Source organism: Rhopilema esculentum, chromosome 20, assembly GCF_057945365.1.
Source record: "Rhopilema esculentum isolate cy_ngs chromosome 20, ASM5794536v1, whole genome shotgun sequence".
Taxonomy (NCBI): Eukaryota; Metazoa; Cnidaria; class Scyphozoa; order Rhizostomeae; family Rhizostomatidae; genus Rhopilema; species Rhopilema esculentum.
Genome location: NC_142834.1, coordinates 8,686,441 through 8,708,934, shown reverse-complemented (window position 1 = coordinate 8,708,934; position 22,494 = coordinate 8,686,441). Strand labels below are relative to the sequence as shown.

Genomic DNA, 22,494 nt, shown 5'->3' with positions numbered 1-22,494 from the left:
TTCCATTTTCCAGTCCTTCTGTAAGAATTGAGCATCTTTCTGGCTTTTTTCTTCACTCTAGGATCTTTGTCGTTGTACTTCTGCTGCACGATCTCTACAATTCTTTCTTCAAGGTGTCTTGGGGATCCATCTCCAAGTGCATGCAAAGCTTGATCTCTTACCAAGGGATCAAGGTCATCAGTGCATTCTAGAATCCTTTCCCAAATCTGATCAAAGTCTGCTCGTACATGACAAGGACACAGCTCTTTCAGAGCCCGTTTTCTTACCAGTGGGTTTGAATGATGCGTTAAATTTAAATATTCTTCAACAGTTGATAAGCCCATGCGTAATTCATCCTCTTTTTGCATATCTCTTCAATCGATAGCAACTCCCAAACTGTTGCGTTACACTGCATATGCGTAAGTTAGTTTTTACCTTTCCGGTATTAATCATTTTCGAACGACGTTGCATATTGTGAGGCAATCACTTTTGCAACGCTGTGGTGCAACAATCTTAGGGCAACAACAATCAAATCATCATATGCAGAACTGCGGAGGAGAAACTGTTCATGACTTCAGTTTCACAACTGATACTGTACTTGGCATAGTATATAAGAATTAAAAAACCTTTTTTAGTTTCTTAATTCCATTCTACTGGATGTCAAGCACTGGTAGTATTGCCTTAAAAATCCATGGTGTAGCTCCTTGTCTATGAATTCAAATTATGCCCAGTCCAACTGAAAGTCTTAAGATCAAGATTTTTTCCTGCCTGCCTCGAGATTTTTTCCATGTGACCATCAGCTAATTCAGTAAAAATGTATGTTGCTTATCTTTCTTTATCACAACTGTCTTGTATCTTATAACGCAATTTTTTAATTATTGCAATTAAACAACGTTTGCTTGATATACTGGAAAAAAATTTTGAGTTCAGTTTGAGCTCGAGTTACCTCGCAAGCCGCAACAACCACTTGCATAGAGATAACAAGGTTCCTACACATCAAAGGCACTACGCCCCGGCGCATTTTGATGGCCATTTAAAATTCCCATTGGTCGAACTGAAATATTAACATATTGCTCCGTATCCAATCGATAACGTAAGGCTAATTTTCAAAGTTTTCAAAAATCATAGGCGCGCTGGAGAACGTATTGTTAACTCTGTTGACTGACAGGACATGGTGATCTTTTGACAACGAAGGTTGTCAGTGCTAGCGTTCTCTTTGTACCAGGAACCTTGACAAACCAAAGCTACTCCAATTTTCCATTGATTTTATTCTTTTCGAATGCTATCCTTTCAATTGAATTGTACAAGCCCGGCTAGCTAGCTACAAACTACCTGTCTGTACTGAAAAAGAAATATGCCAAATACAACAATTGACATCAAAATTCTAAGACAAAGAGACAGAAAAATATTCGTGTGTTATCTATCGGCTATACCCCCTAGAATACTGGTTCTGTTGCATAAATATATACGACACTTGGACCAAAACAACACGGTTATAGCATATCGAGTAAAAATACGTGATTAAGCTGAACAGTGGCGAATCAAGACAAGAACATTACAAATATAAGCCAATCAAATTAAAACATAATATCTAAATCTAATAACAACCTTTGTATTCAAAATCTATCTCTTGAAGAGAAGGATAAAAACAGGTGCTCGATCAGAGGTTCCTCTTCTGTATTACGCAACCCGCATTTGAAGATCATCAATCGTCATTCGCGTTATATCTATGATCATTGAGTGTGATTTGTCAACCTATCTAGGCCTTTAAAAAGTGGCATCACCAGAATCTAGGTTATTGATCATTTTCATATTAGATTCAAAGGAATTTCCGCGATTAATTTCACTCCTCGCGATATCATTGCTTCTACGATAGAAACTCCTTTCAAATAGATTATGTAACATTATATAGTAGATGGACAAGAAAACATGTCCAAGTGACAGCTACCTAAAATATACTAAGGTTTTATTCCAGCTAAGATGAAAGTTACTCTAGACTAGCTAGAATGCCTACAAACCACGAGGCTACAGGAACAAATATGAAATTAATATACGATAAAGAAGAACTTAAGGGTTATCATCAGTTGTTCATTTGTCTTCTATGTTCGTGTAAAACGACTGAAATTTTTCACAATTTTTCATTGCTTCCGTATTTATCTTGCATAGTGGAATAAAAAAAAATTAAAAAAAACTGTGATTCGGCAATGTATCACAGTTTATGACGCCGCTTTAACGGTGGGATAAAAACAAAATGCAAATAAAATTTCGATAAGATTATAAAAGGAACTCAACCAATTTTTTCGTTCTTCAATGAAAAGCCTTCGATGAACGTATACCTTGTTACTTGAAGTGCTATGCTAAAATAAACCCGAGCTCATAAAGGTACTGCAACTCCATGCAGACTTATTGCAAGACCTGGCTACAGGGGTCGCCTTCGAAAGGGCAGTTAATTGTAAAAGCGACTTCAAAACGAGGCCTTACTGTAAGCAAAGAAGAAAACAAAGATTTATTGGCTTATCTGCACAGGGCAAACAAACCTCAGTTTAATATCTGCAAGGTAACTTTATACCTCGATACACCTAGTGCAATGAACGTTAAACCAATATTTTTGACGATTACCCGCAATTTTCTATTATGCAGTTCTTTTACACTTTGCACTATTATGCAGTTTTAGTCACAGTATAGTTGGGACAGGGGGCAATCGTTGTAATGGCAAAAAAGATCAAGAAATAACTGCAAATCACCTTTGCGAAATTCTTCAGCCCTAAAAATCAAAGCTACAACCCCTTGTCAACTATGAAGTATTCAAATATTGCCAGCTAACATATAACCTTATACAAAACAAGGTCACCATATAAGGATTCGGATACTCATATGAGGGTGTTCAGAAGTTCTTATCTGTCCAACCAGTCAGGTGTATATATAATCTGTAGCGCCTCCACACCATGTAGTGATGACGAGGCTACGTTGTTTTGTGGCTGTAAAAGGCCGTTTAGTTGTGCCATTCGTAACGAAGTCCACCATTATCAATAAGCCACAATTATCAATCTTACATTTAGCATATATTAAGGGAAATTTATCCGATCTTGCCTGAACTGCTCTTCCACGGACTGATCAGCAACTTCCAAATTCGAGTTGGCAAGAAGTTGGTAATCTTCGAAATTCAATGGATCAAGACCAACGCGGATGGTGTTCAAAATGTCGTCTGGCAAATCGTCTCTTTGCTCCGGGTTTCCAGTGACACTCATACGAAACTGGTTGGCAAAATCGTCGTTCACCTGGTTCACATTCATAGGTCGGTTTTGCATCATTTTTTGTTGCATATTACCCTGCATCATGTTCATGTGTTGTTGATGTTGTTGTTGTTGTTGTTGTTGCTGTTGTTGTTGCTGCTGTTGTTGTTGTCGTTGCTGTTGTGCTTCATCGTAACGCGGTACGTGCTTATTGATCTGGTCGTACATCATGTCATTCATTCGGAGGAGATTTAAGTACTGTTCTTGCTCGAAAGCACTCGTATTGGTGACAGAAGATAGCCCCGAATTAGGTGAAAAAACAGCCTCATAAGCCAGTGGCGATATGGAACCAAAAGGAGGCGGCATTGATGAAGCAGGTGACGTTGGTGAATGTAAATTGTTTCCTTGCATTTCCTGAGCAAGCTGGTTGATCAAATATCGTTGTTGTTGCTCCTTTGACAAGGTATCTTTGCTTTCTGAATTAGAGAACTGTCTTGGAAAGACCTGTTTCCCAGTATTAAGGTTTCGTCTCACTGGAATGGAAGTGGGTACGGTGAATTTAATATTATTGTTCGCTTGTGGACTCTTCATTAACCCGTCATCTTCTGGGACGCTTCTCGGAATTTCCAAAGACAAGCTTGCGACATCAGGCAGAGAGCCAGTGTTATTTAGAATCTTCATGTGGTGTGTTTGTCGTTCTTGTGAAATTGAATTTCTAAGACGAAGGAACATGGACAAATCAACATAGGTCAATAAGTGAAGTGTTTTGTCATAAAATGTCGTGGACCAATACAATGACCAAATATAATAATACGCTGTCAATGCAACGTGTTCTTAATCTATCGAGGTGAGAAAACACAGATATATTGCTCCAAGAAATGCCTTTAAAAAATAAATCGGAGTGTCTCTATTTTCAGTACTTTGCAAGAGATTTGTCTTTCGGGCAGATCCACATGAAGGGACTGTCTGGAAACAAGTAAAACAGTTTCTGTAAAACTGAAGAACTTTTTTCGAGGATAAAACACGATCCTTAAAGCAAGAGCTTTTAAAAAACCTTTAATTTCTCGTTTGAGAAATAACCCTTAACAACTTGAAATTTGGGGATGAAAAGAGAAACGCGTGAAGGGCTTTTAACAAAAAGGTTGATTGAAGCGTGGATAATAAACGTTTCAACGTCACAAGTGGCGGCTTTCAACGGTACTAGCAATAACAGTCTAGTACCACTTAATTTGGAAACTTCAATCTTTCTGCATTGTACGATTTTCCTTTTTTTCCCCAAAGATACAAACATACTGAATTTATTGTAAAAGCAAATGGAAGGAAGTACGGCAGAATACACCACGCCAAATTTCAATTGTTGAACGATAAGCATTGAATAAGTCCTTTAGTACCAGATCTTTAGTACCATACTTTTAGTACTAGACCTTCAGTACCAGACCTAAGTACCAGACCTTAAGTACCTAACCTTTAGTACCAGAGCAGAGACCTTATTCAACCAGTACTAGAGAGGCCTGTCTGATTCTCATTTGTGACTCATTATTACGTAAAATTATTTGCTTTCGATTATCTAGCAATTGAAATTTCATTTACGGTACTAAATTCCCCTTTCCTTATGATGCTGCATGGCCATTTAGCCATTGCAGCCTTTTCAGCAGTGACGTGAAAACTGAGTTATTCGAAAGTATGTTGGGAAGCTTCTGGTCTGGGATTAAAAGTCAGTTTGACCATATGGCTTCAAGGGGCCACACCCCCAGGCCCTATATACTCCCAGCTGGTTCGCTTTACTCACAAATTTTTGCTTTACTAATATCATCTTATTTGCGTGCCAGCCGCCACTGATCTTCACAGAAAATTTACATATCATTGTGTAAAACGAAATTATCATCCTCTAAGTATACAGTTAAGGAACATAGGTAGCAAGATAAGCTGGGAAAGATTCTAAAGTAATGGGATTTACATGTGAGCTAAGAGTTAAGTACGAAAGATGATAGCAATGCGACCCAGAATCACATAGAAAATGGTAGCATACCCATAAACCTGACTTGTATCCTGTTGGGTTGACATGCCTTGGGGTGATCTTGGTTCCTAAAAAGAGCGTCAACACGTCATGAATTCTGATATTCAGGGCATCATAACAATTGATTCTATGTACATCTTCCATTTTGCATTTCTGAAACGACTGCTTTGAACCTAACATAGCATTGGTTTGATTAAGACCAATCGGTACCAGAAATTTTACAAAAATTGGGAAGTTCTGGACAAAAAAATGAGTTCGTCATTTGTACTTTAGTAACATCAAGCTCATTGGGCATATCCAGTTCACGGTGAGCAATTTTGGGCCTCAAACTATAAATAACCTCTCTCAAGCTTTCCGACCACATCTGCCATACAAATGCAAATATCGTGAGTAGGAAGCAGTTTCTAAGACATGCAGTTGTCAGACACAGCAAGAGTCTATTCATTGGTTTAGATATTTTAGGTTTGCAGCCAAATCTCTGATTCGCCTTCAATAACCATTAATAATGCATTAATGGATGTGACAATAGGACCACCTTGGGCTAAGAATAGTACCTTTGCAACAAAAACATAACATGCTGAGTATGTCTCTGAAACGCTTAAGATGCTAATATCGCTGGAAAGTGCCGACAGTTTTAAGTAATGAGCTTCACAGGTACAGAGCTTGTAGTTCTTCACTGTTGGAAGATTCATAATTCATACACGACAATAGACTTCATTTCACAAATCTAACCATGCACATCGTCGTTTCTACTCAGGGAACAGAATACAGCTGGATAATGGAAAACATACCTTTGGACTGGGACTCACTTTTGGACTTGTACTTCCTAAGAGATGATGAAAATGTGATCAAGATAAACGTTAACAGCTTTTTCGTATCGTCTATGAAAGATCTTTCACCAACAATAAAGAATTACAACAAATTAAGCTAGTTCATGAGTTTAATTACAACAAATATCCTTTTACAAATAGCTAGATCAAAACAACAGACTATGATATTTGGCACTTTGTATTGCTGATAGTTTATAGATCTGGAAAGAGCAATATCAAAGAGGTGACAGTTCTGGCAATGCATCGGGGACAAATCATACAAATATACAACCATCATCTAAAAACGAAGCAGAGTACCAATCACTAGTTGTTCTTCAGAACACCAAAAACACAACTGCAGTTCGAGGACAACAGGATAAAGCCACAACTGAAAAATCAGATCAGCCCTTGATCTATTCTGGTCTCCTGGTAGACCATCCCATTAATTAAATGCATAAAAAACAGTGGCCTAATCTTTTCGAAATCCTTGACTAGTCCCCACAGCATTTCGTTTAGAATAATCTATATGATAGTTGCTGAGCTTCGGTGATGCCGGAGTTCAAAATTCGTGCAGAATGAGCGTCAACTGTACATGTACACGTCATTTGTTGCGCATGTCTGAGGTAAGGTCTCGTGGCTTAATGAGCTTTAGCCAGATTTCGTGAGAGACGTGCATCGACCACCACTGATACGAGACACATACCGTAGCTTTAAAAGCGTACAGAAAGCCCAAATAAAAGTGCTATTGAAGCCATTGCCTTGTAGAATAGATAAAAAAGGGGACTTACCTCTTGGTCCAGCAGCAATGGCAGGGTCCGAAAAGGTTCTAAAATCAGAAAGCAAAGGTATTTACACTGTGTGTATAAAATCGTAGTTGATAATTCTCAGTTTTGAGAATAACATGAGATAGCATGAACATTTTTTGGAACAGGGTAATTAAAAAATATTGGAAAAGACAAACAGAGGGCTAATTCTTGAAGAATATCGATCAGTTTTTTTCCAGTCAAAGTGTGGAAGATTCAAGGAGCACTGACTGAAAATGATATTTGTGTAATGCTTAAAAATCGAATATTTTAATGCATAACAAAGTGATAAAGCAGAACACTTGTTGGCACTAACCATGTGATGGAAATCTTTAAGCTTGAAAAGAAAGGAGCAATGTACCAGGGGTGAATACTTACCGTCTCCAAGAACCACTTTCTCTCAGCGACTGATATTGGGGTAGATGATATGGTGAACTATCTAATAACGAGAGATATGATCATCATGTTACAATTTTGTCATGGAATATTTTCCTGATAAAACTTTCTATGTAAGACTTTAAGATGCATTTGTCACACGATACTGGATTTGCAACTTAAAAGTCAACCGATCAGTGATGAAAATCATCTTGCGTGGAATAGGCTAAATTTCGTTAGTTTTGTTAATTGTGCTATCATTTATCCTAGCCTAAAGAAAACGATTTCAACTACCCAAATATTACTGGCAGTGTTAATTGGTTTCATAACCTTAAGCAAATTCAGGATTCTCATTAATACAAAAAATTGAACAGTTAAAGATTTAGCTTAGGCCAAGACAGTTCAAAGACTAATACCTGTTCTTTGCCTCTGTTTATGCAGCACTCTTCCGGGGTGTACACGAGGCCGATATGCCTGGTCATCGTAAACAGCTCTGCCAGGAAACGTTGCTGAAAGATCTTGCACCATGTCACTTACAGGGCTCTGTAGATATAAAGCAATTTAGCAGGTAAAAGAAGATAATATGTAGTTTTAGATTAGAAAAGAGCAAATGCTTCCGAACATTTTTATCAAAATCTGCAATGACCACTGGCATGGTTTTGCCAACCAAATAGCCAGTCACTAAAGGATTTTAGGCCGTTGGACAGGAATATACTTGGACCAAAATAGTAAAAGTTGGGATGTTTTCAGAACAGTTATTTCTACAAAGCCCAGGCACTATGTGAGACATTTTCAAAAAACACAATTTTTAAAAACTCTTTATACTGGACTCTGGAGGAAGCAGTAAATGGAAGAGAGAACATAAAAGCTTTAGTGTGTCTTTCTTTACACTGGTAAAATTTCTTCATGAATAATCAATCTGCAATGGATGAAAATCAAATCCTACTGTAATAATAGATACAATACGTGTTGACCAAAACATACAACCGTATTGCGATAATGTCGATAAAAGTTTGCATAACAAGGCAATACGGTTTGTGTATACATGAACATCATGATTTACGGACCAAGAACTGTAAAATGATTAAATTTGAGCTGTTTATTGCTTAACAATCTTATTTAGTGCAATAGATAGCAGTCTACAGGTGCATAATGATTATCTCTTTCATGTTATATTCAAACTCATTATCGATTCATTTCAGTGGCAATGAAACTAAAAAAAGACAAATGGGGCTTGATAACAACACGGGTATCTTTATTGATAAATACAGACAGCATTCAGTTAAAGAGCATTCAAACAATTTATATCTGTACATTGCGTAATGTGTTATCGTATCAAACAGCATTAACGTGTTTAGATGCACTAATCACATGAAACTACCGTTAAGCTTCGAATTATTAATTTAAGGGTTTCTTATGGGGGCTTATTTGTGCAACGAGGGGGGCTAGCACGAAGAGACCATTTCCAGGATTTACAGTGCACGTGTCTGTAACAGATATTGTGGTAGCGCACACATTTGTACTTAATATAATCGATGTCAAAACCATGCTCTGAAACCAAAACAGTTTAACCATTTCTACTAAGCGTTTACTGTAAAGCCGAGTTAGCACATCATCTCTCCCTAATTCAATTTAGATTTACAGGTTGCGGAGATTTTGATTTAGAGTTTGCAATAACAACTGTATGATAGGAATCAACTAGAAAGTAACAGCTTTGATCATTCAATTTTCAAAAGATCTGTTTGGGTATCAAGATGTCTGGCAGGCATCAAAGGATTGCCTAATTCGTTCATTCTTCTCATAAACCTATGAGAGGCTAAAAACACGAAAAATGCACACTTAGTACGACAGTCCTTCCTAATCGAGTAGATACTATTACTCGTGGCTGCGACACAAACATTTCCATCCACGTTCAACAAAATGTGATACTACACATTGAACATTCAAGGTCGGTCGCACTACACAAGGGCTCTCTGAGGTTCTATGAAGCAGACATAAGTTATTTAAAGGTGAATATGCAAGCTGTTTATGTTTATGATCACATGATTGAATATGATAAACTAGAAAAATAGCTATACTGATTAACTATAGAGGCCTTTAGTTATTCATAAAGCTTTTGATACAAAACTAAAGTTCTTCAACCCAACAGAAAGTGAATATAAATCCACTTTCTTAACGAGGATGACCAGAATTGCCATAACACTTCCAATAAAAGGATCATTTGATGTCTAACGTACCAAAATTATGAGGCAAATGAGACAAAGAAAACAGACTTTCTTTTATCGAAGTTATAAAACAACAAGTAAACGAAGAAAATTTTGAACATTCGTCACAAAGTGCAAACAGACCAATAAAGGCCCTTACGAAATTTCTGATCGAAGCTTTCGAAACAAAAAGCATATTTTTGGTACAAGAAATTTAAGTGCGTTCATGAGCTAGGTATTTATACAGTATGAAATCCGGTTTGAAGCTTGCAACGCTCAAGACATAACCTGCAGCTCAAGATTCATAATCCTTAGATAAGCGCTTCACGGTGAAATCACAAAGAAAATTTGAGAAGATTACGGCATGTGTAATAAAGGCGCTCAAAGAAAGAGCTGCATCCAACTTAAGGCGTTAAATAGAGAGACAAATGGTCCATACTAAATCGAATTTCCAGTGCTCTCGACATCATGCTAAAAACCAAGTTTAGAACTACAGACCATTTTAAAAAAGAAAAAAAAGTCCAGCAAATCTTTTCAAGAAACTGAAGTGAGAAAATTTCAAAATCAAAGACATATGTTGCCTCTAGGTTTATCCGCTTTCACGATCTAGCCCAGAAACGACGACCGAAAAGAACAAGAAAATCTTTCAATAACAAAAGAAATCATCATGGAACTACATATATAATTGATCACTAACCATTCAAGATGTGTTATGAAACATTGAATTGCGGTCGTAAACTGGTTTGCATTCTGGCTTTTTCAAATTCCTTGCTAAAACTATGCATTGCTTGTTGCACCAAATATGCCTTCAAGAACAGCGACTTAAATCTAACATCACATAGCTATACTTTTAGTCAAAATACATTTCGTCACCAGCGATAACCTAGCACGTCACTCTTGCTCGACAAGCCACTTCGGTCATAAACCAGTTCTACTGAACACTGGCTAATTAGCTACAATAACTGGCTACGCAGAACTATTTCTACATTCGAAAAAAGCAATAAAAACGAAAATGGTCCAGAAAATAGAATGATGCTTGAGATCATGGTCTCAGTATAAACGAAAACGGACTGATCTTTGGTTGAAGCAATTCAAGTTTGTTAGGGGGGAGAAAGGGAGATAATAAACGTCACTGAAGCAACCTAGCGTTAGTTTCTAGTGGTTTATGGTAGTTACCACGTGTTGAAGGGAAAATGTACTTGTTTACTACAGTAAAATCAGCATTAGGATACAAAGTCACTACCTGCTAAACTTCGAAAACCCATGACATCATGCATATGATGTTCTTTGACAAAAAACATCGAGAAAATTAGACAATGAAGAATTCATATGTTGCTGCTATGGATTCAAACTAATTGAACTCCTACGCCCAGTCTCTCTCTATTCATTAAAATAAAGTTCTTGATTTATGCGTCGCTGTATTGTTATCATCGTAGAAGAAATTGTTTCCAACACACGTGGAGTGATCATCTGAGAAGCTGAACACTGACTCCACGTGCTTTACGTTATAAATTTTTCTGAACTTAATGACCAGCTGTTTATGTCTAGTATAAACTTAAATTTCTACGCTCAGTACTCAGTTACATACAAACACAGAATGTGTTTGTACAAAAAAGTTTTTCTGCCCACTTAAAACACGTGTTAAACTGCTGAATGTGTTTTTGAATCTTTTGAATCTGGCCTCAAAAAGTTTGAAAGAACACCAAAGATAACTAGAGATAGGCCATAACTGCTAAATTTGTTACAAATTAGCTGAGATAAAGCAAGTGAAATATATATGAAGTTTACTAAAAAGGGCATAACTTGGCTTCATTTGTAAATTTCAAAATGGCAGCGATTTCGTAGAAAGAGGGCCTGTGTTTCTATATCTCAGCCATTTAGGCCAAACAGCTTCCAAGGTATTGCTTGTTACAAGCATGTTTCAGTTTATGGCAAAAATAAGGAGCAGCATCGGACAAAAACTGTCATACATTCAAACGCTTGTAAATAATGTCAAGATCAAGCATTCACAACCAAATTAATTATGTACTTAAATTATGTCAAAACATGCTCGTATTTTACTGCATATTTAAACCGTTGTTTCTAGAAATACGCCCATATTTCTTCAGTAATTTCACAGAACAAGAGAAAACAAATGAGCATGCGACCTGACACCAGCCAATACTTGTTTATAAGTAATACAGTGTTTACAAGTTGCAATCAACCTCGCAGTTGATAACAAGGGTCCTTGGACAAAACCTATCTCTACAAAAAACCTGACAAAAACATTAACAGATCAACCTGAATTGGTTTTTTTATGACGTCAATTTGTTTTTGTCTGTGATATCTAGCATTAAAGTTTTTTTCTTTCTATTTTCTAATGCATATTGAAAGGATAAGGGGACTGTGAAGAAGGCCATGTTTGTAATTAAGAAAATTGACAGATATTTTACAGGCACTGGAACAAAGCTGTGTGTAAGAGGACAAATTCTATCTGAATCAATCATGCTTGCAATAACAAAAAATGCTACTCATATGGAAATAGGCTTAAAGGAATTGCTTGCAGCTTCAATTAAGCAGGATATTGAGCTTCTTTGCAACATTATTGTAAAGGCATACTATTTAACTTGAATAGTAATACATCACATATAACTGAGATAATCAGTTTTGTTCATTAATTACCTGTAAAAACTTTAGAACTAATGCCTAAACACAGGCTTAAAAGCAATGCCTTAAATGGCAGCTTCAACATAAGCCAAATTATTATCACATCATCAAATTATTACCTACCATACATCAAAGACATAATGTTACTTACACATTGGTATCGCAGTTACATGGGAATACAAGTTTTAAAGTTAGAAACATGATTCTCTAGATGCATAGCGCATGGTCAAGAAAATATCATCTCATTAATATTTGGACTTTGAACGGCAACTGAAGGGCTGAGTTGTTTATATGCAATATGAGAATGCATCCTTTCAACACATCTACCCCTTAACATATGACCTGACTTGGGATATTGCACATCTCAACTGCTAAACAACTGCTAAGGCACTCTTATGACTTTGCTTTTATTCATAGCTTATAACCAGAGTTATTGTCAATTCCCTAGCAAACCAGCATCTCACTGTCAGCCAACAACTTTAAATATATCCTATCCAAGTTTTTCTTTTCAATACAGTTCCTAATATAATTATTTCTTTGATATAATTAAAGAACTGAAAAGGGTTAAGCTTTTGTTTAGCAGTCTGTTCAGAAAGCCAAAAGAAGTTCAATTGTTTTCTTAGAAATTATTTCATGTAAAAGTCATTCATGCGGAGCACTGGAATTTAGGGGGATAGCTACACTTTCCATGCTATATGACAGGGGTGTCTAAGATTTTCTTAGTGAGGGCCTAATGCAGAAAAATTAACAAAAGGTCAGTGCCACACACTAAAATCAACACATCTGCACAAGAATATGATGTGTATTCTAAACTCAAAAGGCATTGCTTGTAAAATTTGAAAAAAACTCATTTCTGTAGTTTCAAGAAATTAGTTAATAGTGGAAACAGCAATGCTGTGCTTTAAACTGAAGGCTAGCAGAAAGGTCAGCAGAATTTTGTTGGTTTAGACACAAAGGACTTCACAGACATGGCTATCCATCGTCTGGTTCATAGTCTGCTTTAGATTTTAGAGAGAAAATGTTGAACTAAAAAGGCTCATCACTCTATTTGCATGGTGTTTTGTGAGAGGCATATTCTCATTATCCAAACTCTGATAGAAGTTAGGTAGGGTGAGAAGCTGATTTTAACTCTCCAGAGAATCATTGGACTGCATTTTAATGAGCCATAACTGTAGACCCTCTTCCACTTCCCCTGCATTCACCAGGAAGTGGTGCAACAACAGCTTAATCTCTTTCCAAAGTATTTTTAATCATTATCTCATCCTGAACTAAGTTATCTGAAACATCCCTTAAAACATGTTGCCATGATCCAGTTCTAAATTAACAATGCAGCATGTACAAACTATGCCATTTTATTTGGGCCAAGTTCAGATGCTTATAGCACTAAAAAAGAAACATTAAAAAAACTTTGCCTCGCAGATGTTTGTGGAAGCCCTTCTTTTCTACAATTTTTGATGGGGCAGCTTGCTTTGCATTGTTATGCTCTGTTAGGATACATTGTGCTCTGTTCTGCAAGATAGGCTGTGTTATGTAATGCTTGGTTATGTCATGTCTGTTCAATCATAATGATCATGTATGGGCCAAGATCATGGATAAAGTTTAAGGGAACAATCAAAAGAGTAACCTGACATACAGACAGTGGCAAGAAAAAAAACTGGCTTCTTCTGGACATTAAGTTAGCAAAGAAAAGATGACAAAAACATCAGACAGGATACTTGTTAAGTTAGGAGAACTCTAGGAAGGCTGACATGAACATGCCACTGAACTAACCATATAATGATGTCAAATCTTTGGTGCACTGATGGTCTTACTGGCTGAAGTCCTGATGATGATAATGATAATGATGATGATGATAATGATATGTTGCATGTTATATATAACATGACATATGTTCTATGTTATGTAATGCATGATATCTCACTTTTTGTTATAGTCATGTGGTCTGTACATCTATTTTTGTTGTGTTTGTTATGTTATGTTATGTTTTATACTTATGTTCATGTTTAAATCATTTCAAGCTGTGTTTCTTTTTTCTGCTTTATGGTCGGTTAAGGTACCTTTTATGTTCTGTTATATGCTGTTTTATCTTAGTTTGTTAATGTTATGCTTTTGTTACCTCGTGTATTCTAACATGAATTTTCATTATGATATGTTGTCTGTCAAGTAATAGAATGTTGTATGTCAAAAATATGAGGTATCTGTTATATATAGTATTATATACTGATTAGTATCCACTGTTAGGATATTTTGGATTCTTAAATTCTAAAATACTTGGCCAGAAACTCAAGGTTGACTATCACTATTGTTGAGATAAAACAGTATATATTGTTACAATCGCAAATATAAAGGCCACATCAAGATTCAAAGCAAGATTTAACTGAATTTACTCAAACCAACTTGTAGTTAGCCTCACCAACCTAACCCTTAAGACCTTTGAAACATTTGAACTCTCCAGCTGTTTAAGAAGGATTTAATGACTTACAGAAACCACATTGCAACCTTGATTAGATTATGAAACATAGCAGCTTACCACAACAGTCATGTTCTGAAACGTTAGACAAAACACAACCTCACAACTTGTGACCACAGCAAGCATATCATGTAGGAGCAACTCTAAGGAATCTTTCTACTAGATACATATAAAATGCTATGCAGCTAACAGTATGTTGAAATATCAATTGGAAAATTAGCAATGACACTGAGAGATGTATAAATACCTGCACTTCTTGATGTGGTGTTGGAAAAGCAGGTAAAGAGCCACCTTTATACATCATATTAGATGGTAGACTGCTCATGCCATGTCGAGGATTGACATTCTGTACAGAAAAACGACAAATAAAAATATAGTAATAGACAAAAATTGGCTAAAACCTTCTTAAGAACTAATGGCTGATACCAACAACTTTTTTACTTATATATACTTATACAATTTTTGCATAGGCTCATAGCCTGTAGCAAAATCATACAGGGACCACATGGGTAAAAGGGAGGGCTGAAGGACAATTTTTTGAAACAATGACATTGTCAAACCCCTTTGTAAAATAAAATATCCAAAGCATTTAAGGTAATTTAACTCATTTGAAATATTTTCATCAAAATTCTATATAGCTTTTCTTTGCATAAAATGTTATATTATTTTCACCAACTGCCTGTTGAGCCAGTGAAACACAGCAATGCATAATTTAACATTCTATAAGATCATTTAGCATTTTATTTATATATGTGCAGGTTATAAAGTTTTATTCATATATATCTTTTAATTATATTATCATACTTTTCAAACAAAGATTAAACAAACAATGCTGTATATGGTAACTATTAACATTCCTTACTATAAGGGTTATTTATTTGAACAAGCTCAAGTATATATCCCATGAAAAAATTTAGTTCTCAATTTTTTCCAATATAAGATAGTAAGATAAAACAGTAGGCTTTTAAGAATAAGGGGTGTTCTCTCCTTGATTAGTTTAGCTATTGAGAGAGCTCCTTCTTTAAGAAATTCCTTAATACATACAATAATTTCCCCCGGTTTGTTGTTCTTTATCTTCTTTTTTTGTATTCTAGTCATAATTGTAATCAATCTTTGAATTTATTGTATGTAGTGGAATTTTTAATTGAAATGGACTGAAATGAACTGAAATGAACTGAGTTCGCCCAATACATAGAGAAATTTCAACCTTATCAAACATATTTTTAAACATTTATCGAGTATTTAACATACACTTGATTCCAGCCAAATATTATTAGATACAGCAGATGATTCCTACAATATTTACGATTCAATATCTTTTTATTTTAATCGATACACGTGATGAATATTCTCTTGCAACTCTACACCAACCCATTTCAATTCGTAGACCGGCCAGACTGCGTGGAATCTTAAGAATATTTACAAATCGGCTATTTACAAACTGGTTGACAACTCGTGTCACCAAACTCAGAGAAATCTTGGACATTAAATTGGTCAAGCTTTAAAGACAATGCTTGCCTTGAAAGTAATATTTACAGACTAAGTAAATAGTTTGGAAAATTTTAAGGTAAAGATCAATTATTTAGCTTGCCATTGAAAGACTATAGTGCGACCCAGGAGCCTAGTACCCTCTTATCCACAAACAATCGTCGTTAACGGTTTTCCCTACGCGCACAAAGCCATTGAGTTTACAATTTAAAGGCAAATATTGTCACTTTCGTCATCAATAGAAGAAATGCTATCCGTACATCGTGTTAGTCCTCTCAAATTTGTCACTACTATCTGGGATGACAGTTAACAAAACCCCTTCGGTCTATTATATTGTGGTGGAAGACTTAGGGCCTAAATCCCCTTTTTGGCAGCGAAAGAATTCCATTTAGGACAATTGTTAAGACATAATGCAAACGATCGATTCACTTCCTATGCATTACTACCGGATGTTCAACCTAGATCTGCTGTCTAGTTTCTGGCTATATAAGAGCAGTTATGGTCAACAAACCGAGTGTCTTGCGCTTGCGACCTCTCGCATTATTGAAGCGAAGGCCTCTTCTTGCTCGGCAGCCTTCTGTTTCTGAATAGCAATCTTCTCAGAAAACTTTCTAGGCACCGACATATTTGGCGTTGAATGCATCCCGGGAAGGTTCTTGATTCACACGCGATTCAGTTGTACATAATGATGAGGACGGAATGTATGTAGAAATCACCAAACTCTTGCATCTGTATTCGAAACCAGTTCAAACTAAACATGAACGAGACTGCCGCGACAACGCACAAATGGCTATGCTGGAATAAAACACGGAACGCTGCAGAAATGGGCGGAGCAGTCATAAATAGCCTCAAAATAATTCATCTTTTGGATAGAGACTTCACTTGCATACAAATCAATAAAAAAGGACGTTCTTTAGGCTTGCTACCTGCCAGGACACTTCACTTGCATTACAGTTTTATCTGTCTCTGTGCGCTGTTTGTTACATAGATTCTATATAAGTTCCATGTTTAGCAAGGGATGGGCGGTTTGAATTACCTAAGGCAAAAGGGGTCTATGTTTGGACCGGTACCGTGGAATATCTAAAGTAGCGATTGATACGAGTCGAATAGACATGATAAATAAAATGTTTTATTTGAATCCTGGGTAGCATGTTAATTATTATAAAGGGCGCTTGAAGTTTGGAGTGACTATGGCCGCAGGGTTGACCTCTCCATACTGGTCAAATGTGCATATTGTAGACTCGTCTTTGTTGTAAGAAACTTTCTATAACAAACGGAGTCCTAAGATGACATGAAATAAAGAAACAATAATACTGGTCTCCCTCAACCTCAAGAAACTGCTCGAAAATCCTTCTCTTAAAGATGTGGTGGAAATTATTCTTTCGACGATAAGGCACCAATTCTCCTGTTAAATTGACGAATAACATTGATCATTGTTAAGTTGATAATAAGAGAAATAAACAATGCATCAACCCTTCTTAAATTATTAAAAAATTAAATGAAAAAATGAAAATGAAATAGCAGTGAGTGTTTTTTAAAACAATCCTTGACTGGAATACGTTCAATATATCATGTGAACCTGTCAAGAACACGGCTGAAGTTTTCCCTCTTTGGACCTTAAATCTATTCATAAAATAAGAAAGGGTTTCCAACAGATGGACACATAATTTTGTATCAACAGCATGGCTTTTACAAGTTCTGACTAAGCTGTTAGGGCTCTGGAGCACAGGGCACATCAGTAGCTGTGATGTGTGTAAATTAGTCGAATGTGTTCTATGAAGGGCTAGTAGCATTCACCACAATAGACAAGTGATTGCTGATAGCCTCATTGACTAACTTCTTTCTCAATGAGTAGGATTTATTCAGCTGTGTAGGAGAAATGTGTAGGACTGGAATAAGAAAGAGATTCTTATTTCGAAGTAACATTTTTTATATTTGCTCACATGGCATTAACAAAATCTGCAGCAAAACTGCCTATGATACTTTGTTGGTGAACATGTCTTCGCCACTTCTGTTAAAACTTGTCAGTACTGATATGAAAATGCATAGTTCGTCCACCAATACAGTCCAACAAAGCATTTCAAAATAAAGGGATTAAAAAAGACTAAACGCAATTATTCGTTTTCTTTCACAATAAAACAGTATTGCGAATTATGTGGTAAGATATCTGCAAATTAATTCATGTATGCGTTGTTCCTCTCTCATCAATATATCACTATATTCCACTATGATAAAAATATATAGTTTTGAAAGCTGGGTAATACTACATATCTTGTTGTCTTAATATAATTCCATAATTGCGATATCTAAAACAAATGTCTATGGAAGTATTAACCATTTTCTGTTGATTGAATGGTAATTAGCGTTCACAAGGTACACAGACTGGTATCTGACAAAGAATCCAATCTTCAAAGTTATATATCCAGCTGCCTTTTTCGGGTGGTTAAGTTATCTGAAAGAAGAAATCTTTCAAATACTTAAGCTAAATTGTTGAACAATACTTCAGCTCAGATGAGTTTATTAAAAGGGTATAACCAGTCTAATAAGTGGCAACTTTCTAGAATCACAGATACTATTTAGAAAATGTAAGAGTGTTATAAAAAGTATTTCTCATTTTGTATCGACCTGCCGTTTGCACTCGAATGCATGAGAGTAAAGCCGTTAAATGGCCTTCCTCTCATGAGGTCGAGTGACTTTAAGAGTGACTTGTGGAGTAACTGTATACAGTGGTGTCTCCAGCCTGGGATAAGTGGAGGGGACAAAAGGTGTGTCAGGGACCACGCCCTTTTGGACTACGCCCTTTTTTCCCTGATTGAAACTTTTTCTTCCGGAGGATACTATTATTGTGTCCCAAGAAGTGCCATTTAAATGTGACGATCTAAATAACGTACATTCCCCCTCCCCCTCCCAAAGTTTTCTCATCAGGTTTGCAAGAATCTCAAGGACCAACTTCCTGAAAAAGTGGGGGGGGGGGGGAATAGTCCCTCATTCCCCCCCCCCCCCCCCGTGGCTTCGCCACAATCTGTATAGAAGTCAAGAGTGTGTGGATTTTGAATATCATTCAGTGCCTGAAGAAGTGGTGGGTGAGGAAAAACCCCTATTAGATCTTGCCATAATTATTTGAACCTGGGTAATGGTATAACTGTCAGAAATTTGAGGAAAAATTTCATTCAGGAAAATTGGGTTTTTACGCAACATTTTCCTTCTCTTTGATACCTAAAATTTTGCCCCGAAATTACTCCATTATTATCCACTTCTCTATTGACAAAATCTAAAAAGAGCTAACAATTCTCACTTTCATGAAAGTCTTAATGTTCTTTGCAAGAAAATAAAATTTCCTATCAATAAAAATAAAACTTCGTTCATTTCCAAAGAAAAGATAAAGTGCAGTTACACTGACTATTAAACAGAGAAGATGATCGCCCGTGATCCCATTCAAAAGGCCCGTGATCCAATCAAAAAGGCTTAAAGGAGAAAAGTCAGATTTAATTTTGACAATTTTTAACAGTCGTGCCCAAAGACAAATTGGATACAGCGAAATGCATTTGTTATAATACCACAGATACCTCAAAACACCAAATAGTATTTGGAAATATTGGAAAAAATTAGGGTATAGTACGACTATGCCGTTTCAGGGTTTCTGACGAGGGGGGGGAAGCAAATTAATATCAAACATTTTTGGAAACAATAGGGCTTCTAGGGGTATTAAACTATCCTTTGCTCCCCCCCCCACTTTCAAACCTGTGTGGGAGCTCATGTAATAATCGTATAATTAATGAAAGTTCGCTAATGTGCTAGTCAATCCTGTCTTCAGGTTAGTTGCAGTCAACCCTCAACCTTGATCTGGTTGACGGAAATCAGCTCTTATGCAACTCTGTTTCAACATTGTAATTAATTTTATCTGGTCCATCTTCTATTATCACAACTGTTGCTGGTTCCTCTTTGCGTTCTGGAAATGAAACACAAGGTTCCCGAAAATGGATTACCAAATTATTTCCGGTAATCCTAAAAAATTGGAACTGACCGGTAAAATTATTTCCGGTCAGTTCCAATTTTTAACAGACATCATCGACTCCTTTGCTAACCTTAAATGGGTTAGGTAGATATCAATATTTATTATGAATCAATATTTTTCTCAGGGAAATGAATTATAGATAGTTTTAATAGATTTTGATGATACCTTCTAGCCCTGCAGTCTTAACCGGGGTCAACCATAACCCTATACTGCAGATAACTAATTTAGCAAATTGTACATAATGAACGATTTCCCACATGGTTCATAAAAGCTCATTATTGACTTGATGCCCACTGTATGCAGGTATAAATTTTAGCAATAGAGTCTTCCGGATACCTCGGTTAATGACTTTACTCGTAGACAAGCAAGTCAGTGTTCCATGGGCTGTCCTCAATCTGTTTCCATTTTTTAGTACCAGTTTAACATGCCACAAACATAATTCTAAGATAGTACTTTACCTATATAGTCTGAACACGTTAGCTTAGAATGGGAATCGTGTTTGCTAGCTGCTGGGATTTTGGGCATTCAGTAGAACCTGTGCAAATTCATCTATCTCTAAGAAACACAAACTTATACACAACGCACAAAGACACATTAAACAGGGGCGCCGAAGCACGTTTTGGAATGGGGGGGGGGGGGGGGGGGGGACTCTACACTAGTTTGCTATTATGGTAGTTTACCACAATTATTTTGATAGCACAGTCTTAATAGCATACTTCAGCAAAAACTGAGGGGACAACAGCCCCCTTGAGCCCCCCAGCTCCGGCATGCTCAAGATTTACCAAATTTTATATGAATTTTTTTTCAAATAATTGGGTTTTACTAAAAGGCTACTGCTTAAGTATGCAGTTGGAGATGCCTGACCCTGTCGTCATAATAAGATGGGATTGGTAGTGGCCAAAATCAATGAGCTGACCACTTAAACCTGGCCACAAAATGTGGCTTCCGCAGAAAAAATTGAGCAGAAAGATAAAATGTAATGTTAGAGGTTTTTTAAAGCAATCGAAGACATATCGAGCTGTTGTTGATAAATCTTTGATCCAAATGATGAAATATAGGTAGAAATTATTCATCCACTTTCATACCAAAAATCTCTAGCACACATTCTTCGTGTACTACTAGACCAAATTTAATTTAAAATTCAAGTTTAAAAAGCAGAAACTTGCTAAAAGCAGCAGCTTAGTTCCTATATTTGTTTGTGCATTTACTTTAATAGTAATTTTTTTGTAAACAAATAATTATAACGAAATTTGTTTACAAGTCGTCAAAGTATGAGTACTTGCAAAGTGTCAAAAATAGCATAACGTTTAACTATCTATATCAAAACTTTATACTTAACACATTACCGCAGATATCATTGCAGGATCCACACATGGCTTTTAAAACGTTGGAAACAGATTGCTCAAAATTTACAGGAACCTATTTTTATTTCATCACCCCTCGTCGCCCAAAAACAGAAAATTAGATGAAAAACTGGTCACACCTGCTCAACAATTCTCACTTTTCTTTATTTCCCTTCGCTCCATATGCAATCTGTGATGTTTACATTTCTTATTACGTGCAAGTGTAAATTGCAATAACTAGGATTTAATAAATAGCACTGTAAGATAATGGAAAGTAAAGCGGAAATATTCCATCAGAATTTAAAGTTAGCAGCGCTATTTAGCTTTCTATCGGGGCAGTTGGAACAAAATGGAGGCAAAAGCAGGAGAACTACAGTTTCCCATTCAAGAGTCCCTTTTGAAAATTCTACCAACCCTTTAACTTCCTAACAACCCTTTAACATCCCCGTTACTCACAGCCCTGCCAAAAAATATATAAAAATCTCATCATAAAAATTTTTTACAAAAGTGATGCTTAATCGTGGCACATCCTGCAAAATCAACCCTGGCTCAATGTTCGTTTTTTTTAATTTTCGCTATAAAATTGTAATAGTGGTGGAAATTATGAAAGTTTTGCAATACAACAATACACTACAACAAATGTTTTCCATTGCATTGCATTGCATTGCATTGCATTGCATTGCATTGCATTGCATTGCATTGCATTGCATTGCATTGCATTGCATTGCATTGCATACTTGACCTTTTGATGTACACAGCCATTTTCTAGTGATATATTTTGGCATGGCCCTCTAAAAGCCGAGAAAACTTCGTTCTGCGTTTTACAGTCAAGGCAAGTACCACCTTGCATTTCGACCAGTAAAATTGGACTGACTCCAATCAGCAACACGTTTTTCCTGTCAACCCAGCCTATCAAGGACTATGTCCTATAAATTTCGATTTGGTGCCTATAGACAATGCTTTAACGTCCCACGCCCCTTGGAACAAGGGATTGTCGGGAAATCGTTGCTGTTTTTTCGCATAACTGGCAGATCTTTGATATCCAACAATGAAGGTGAACGATTGGTAAAATTTCTACTTTTAGAAATGAAAGGTTATGTCAGCACTGTGGT

The 22,494-nt window shown here is 36.4% G+C and overlaps 1 protein-coding gene across 2 annotated transcripts; it reads right to left on the bottom strand.

Moving 5' to 3' along the window:
* Positions 1-1,395: 1,395 nt before the first annotated feature.
* On the bottom strand, positions 1,396-16,823 carry LOC135687094 (uncharacterized). Of its 2 annotated transcripts, XM_065203550.2 has the most exons (8): positions 16,536-16,823; positions 14,784-14,882; positions 7,633-7,759; positions 7,220-7,280; positions 6,827-6,864; positions 6,021-6,055; positions 5,242-5,297; positions 1,396-3,927 (listed from the first exon to the last, which is right to left on the bottom strand). In XM_065203550.2, exons 1-8 carry the CDS (start codon positions 16,665-16,667, stop codon positions 3,045-3,047), a joined length of 1,431 nt encoding a protein of 476 aa, XP_065059622.2. In that variant the 5' UTR covers positions 16,668-16,823; the 3' UTR covers positions 1,396-3,044. The 2 variants fall into 2 exon arrangements, with proteins under 2 accessions (XP_065059622.2, XP_065059623.2); XM_065203551.2 differs by lacking the exons at positions 14,784-14,882; positions 16,536-16,823 and adding an exon at positions 10,118-14,755.
* Between the last annotated feature and the right edge of the window lie 5,671 nt (positions 16,824-22,494).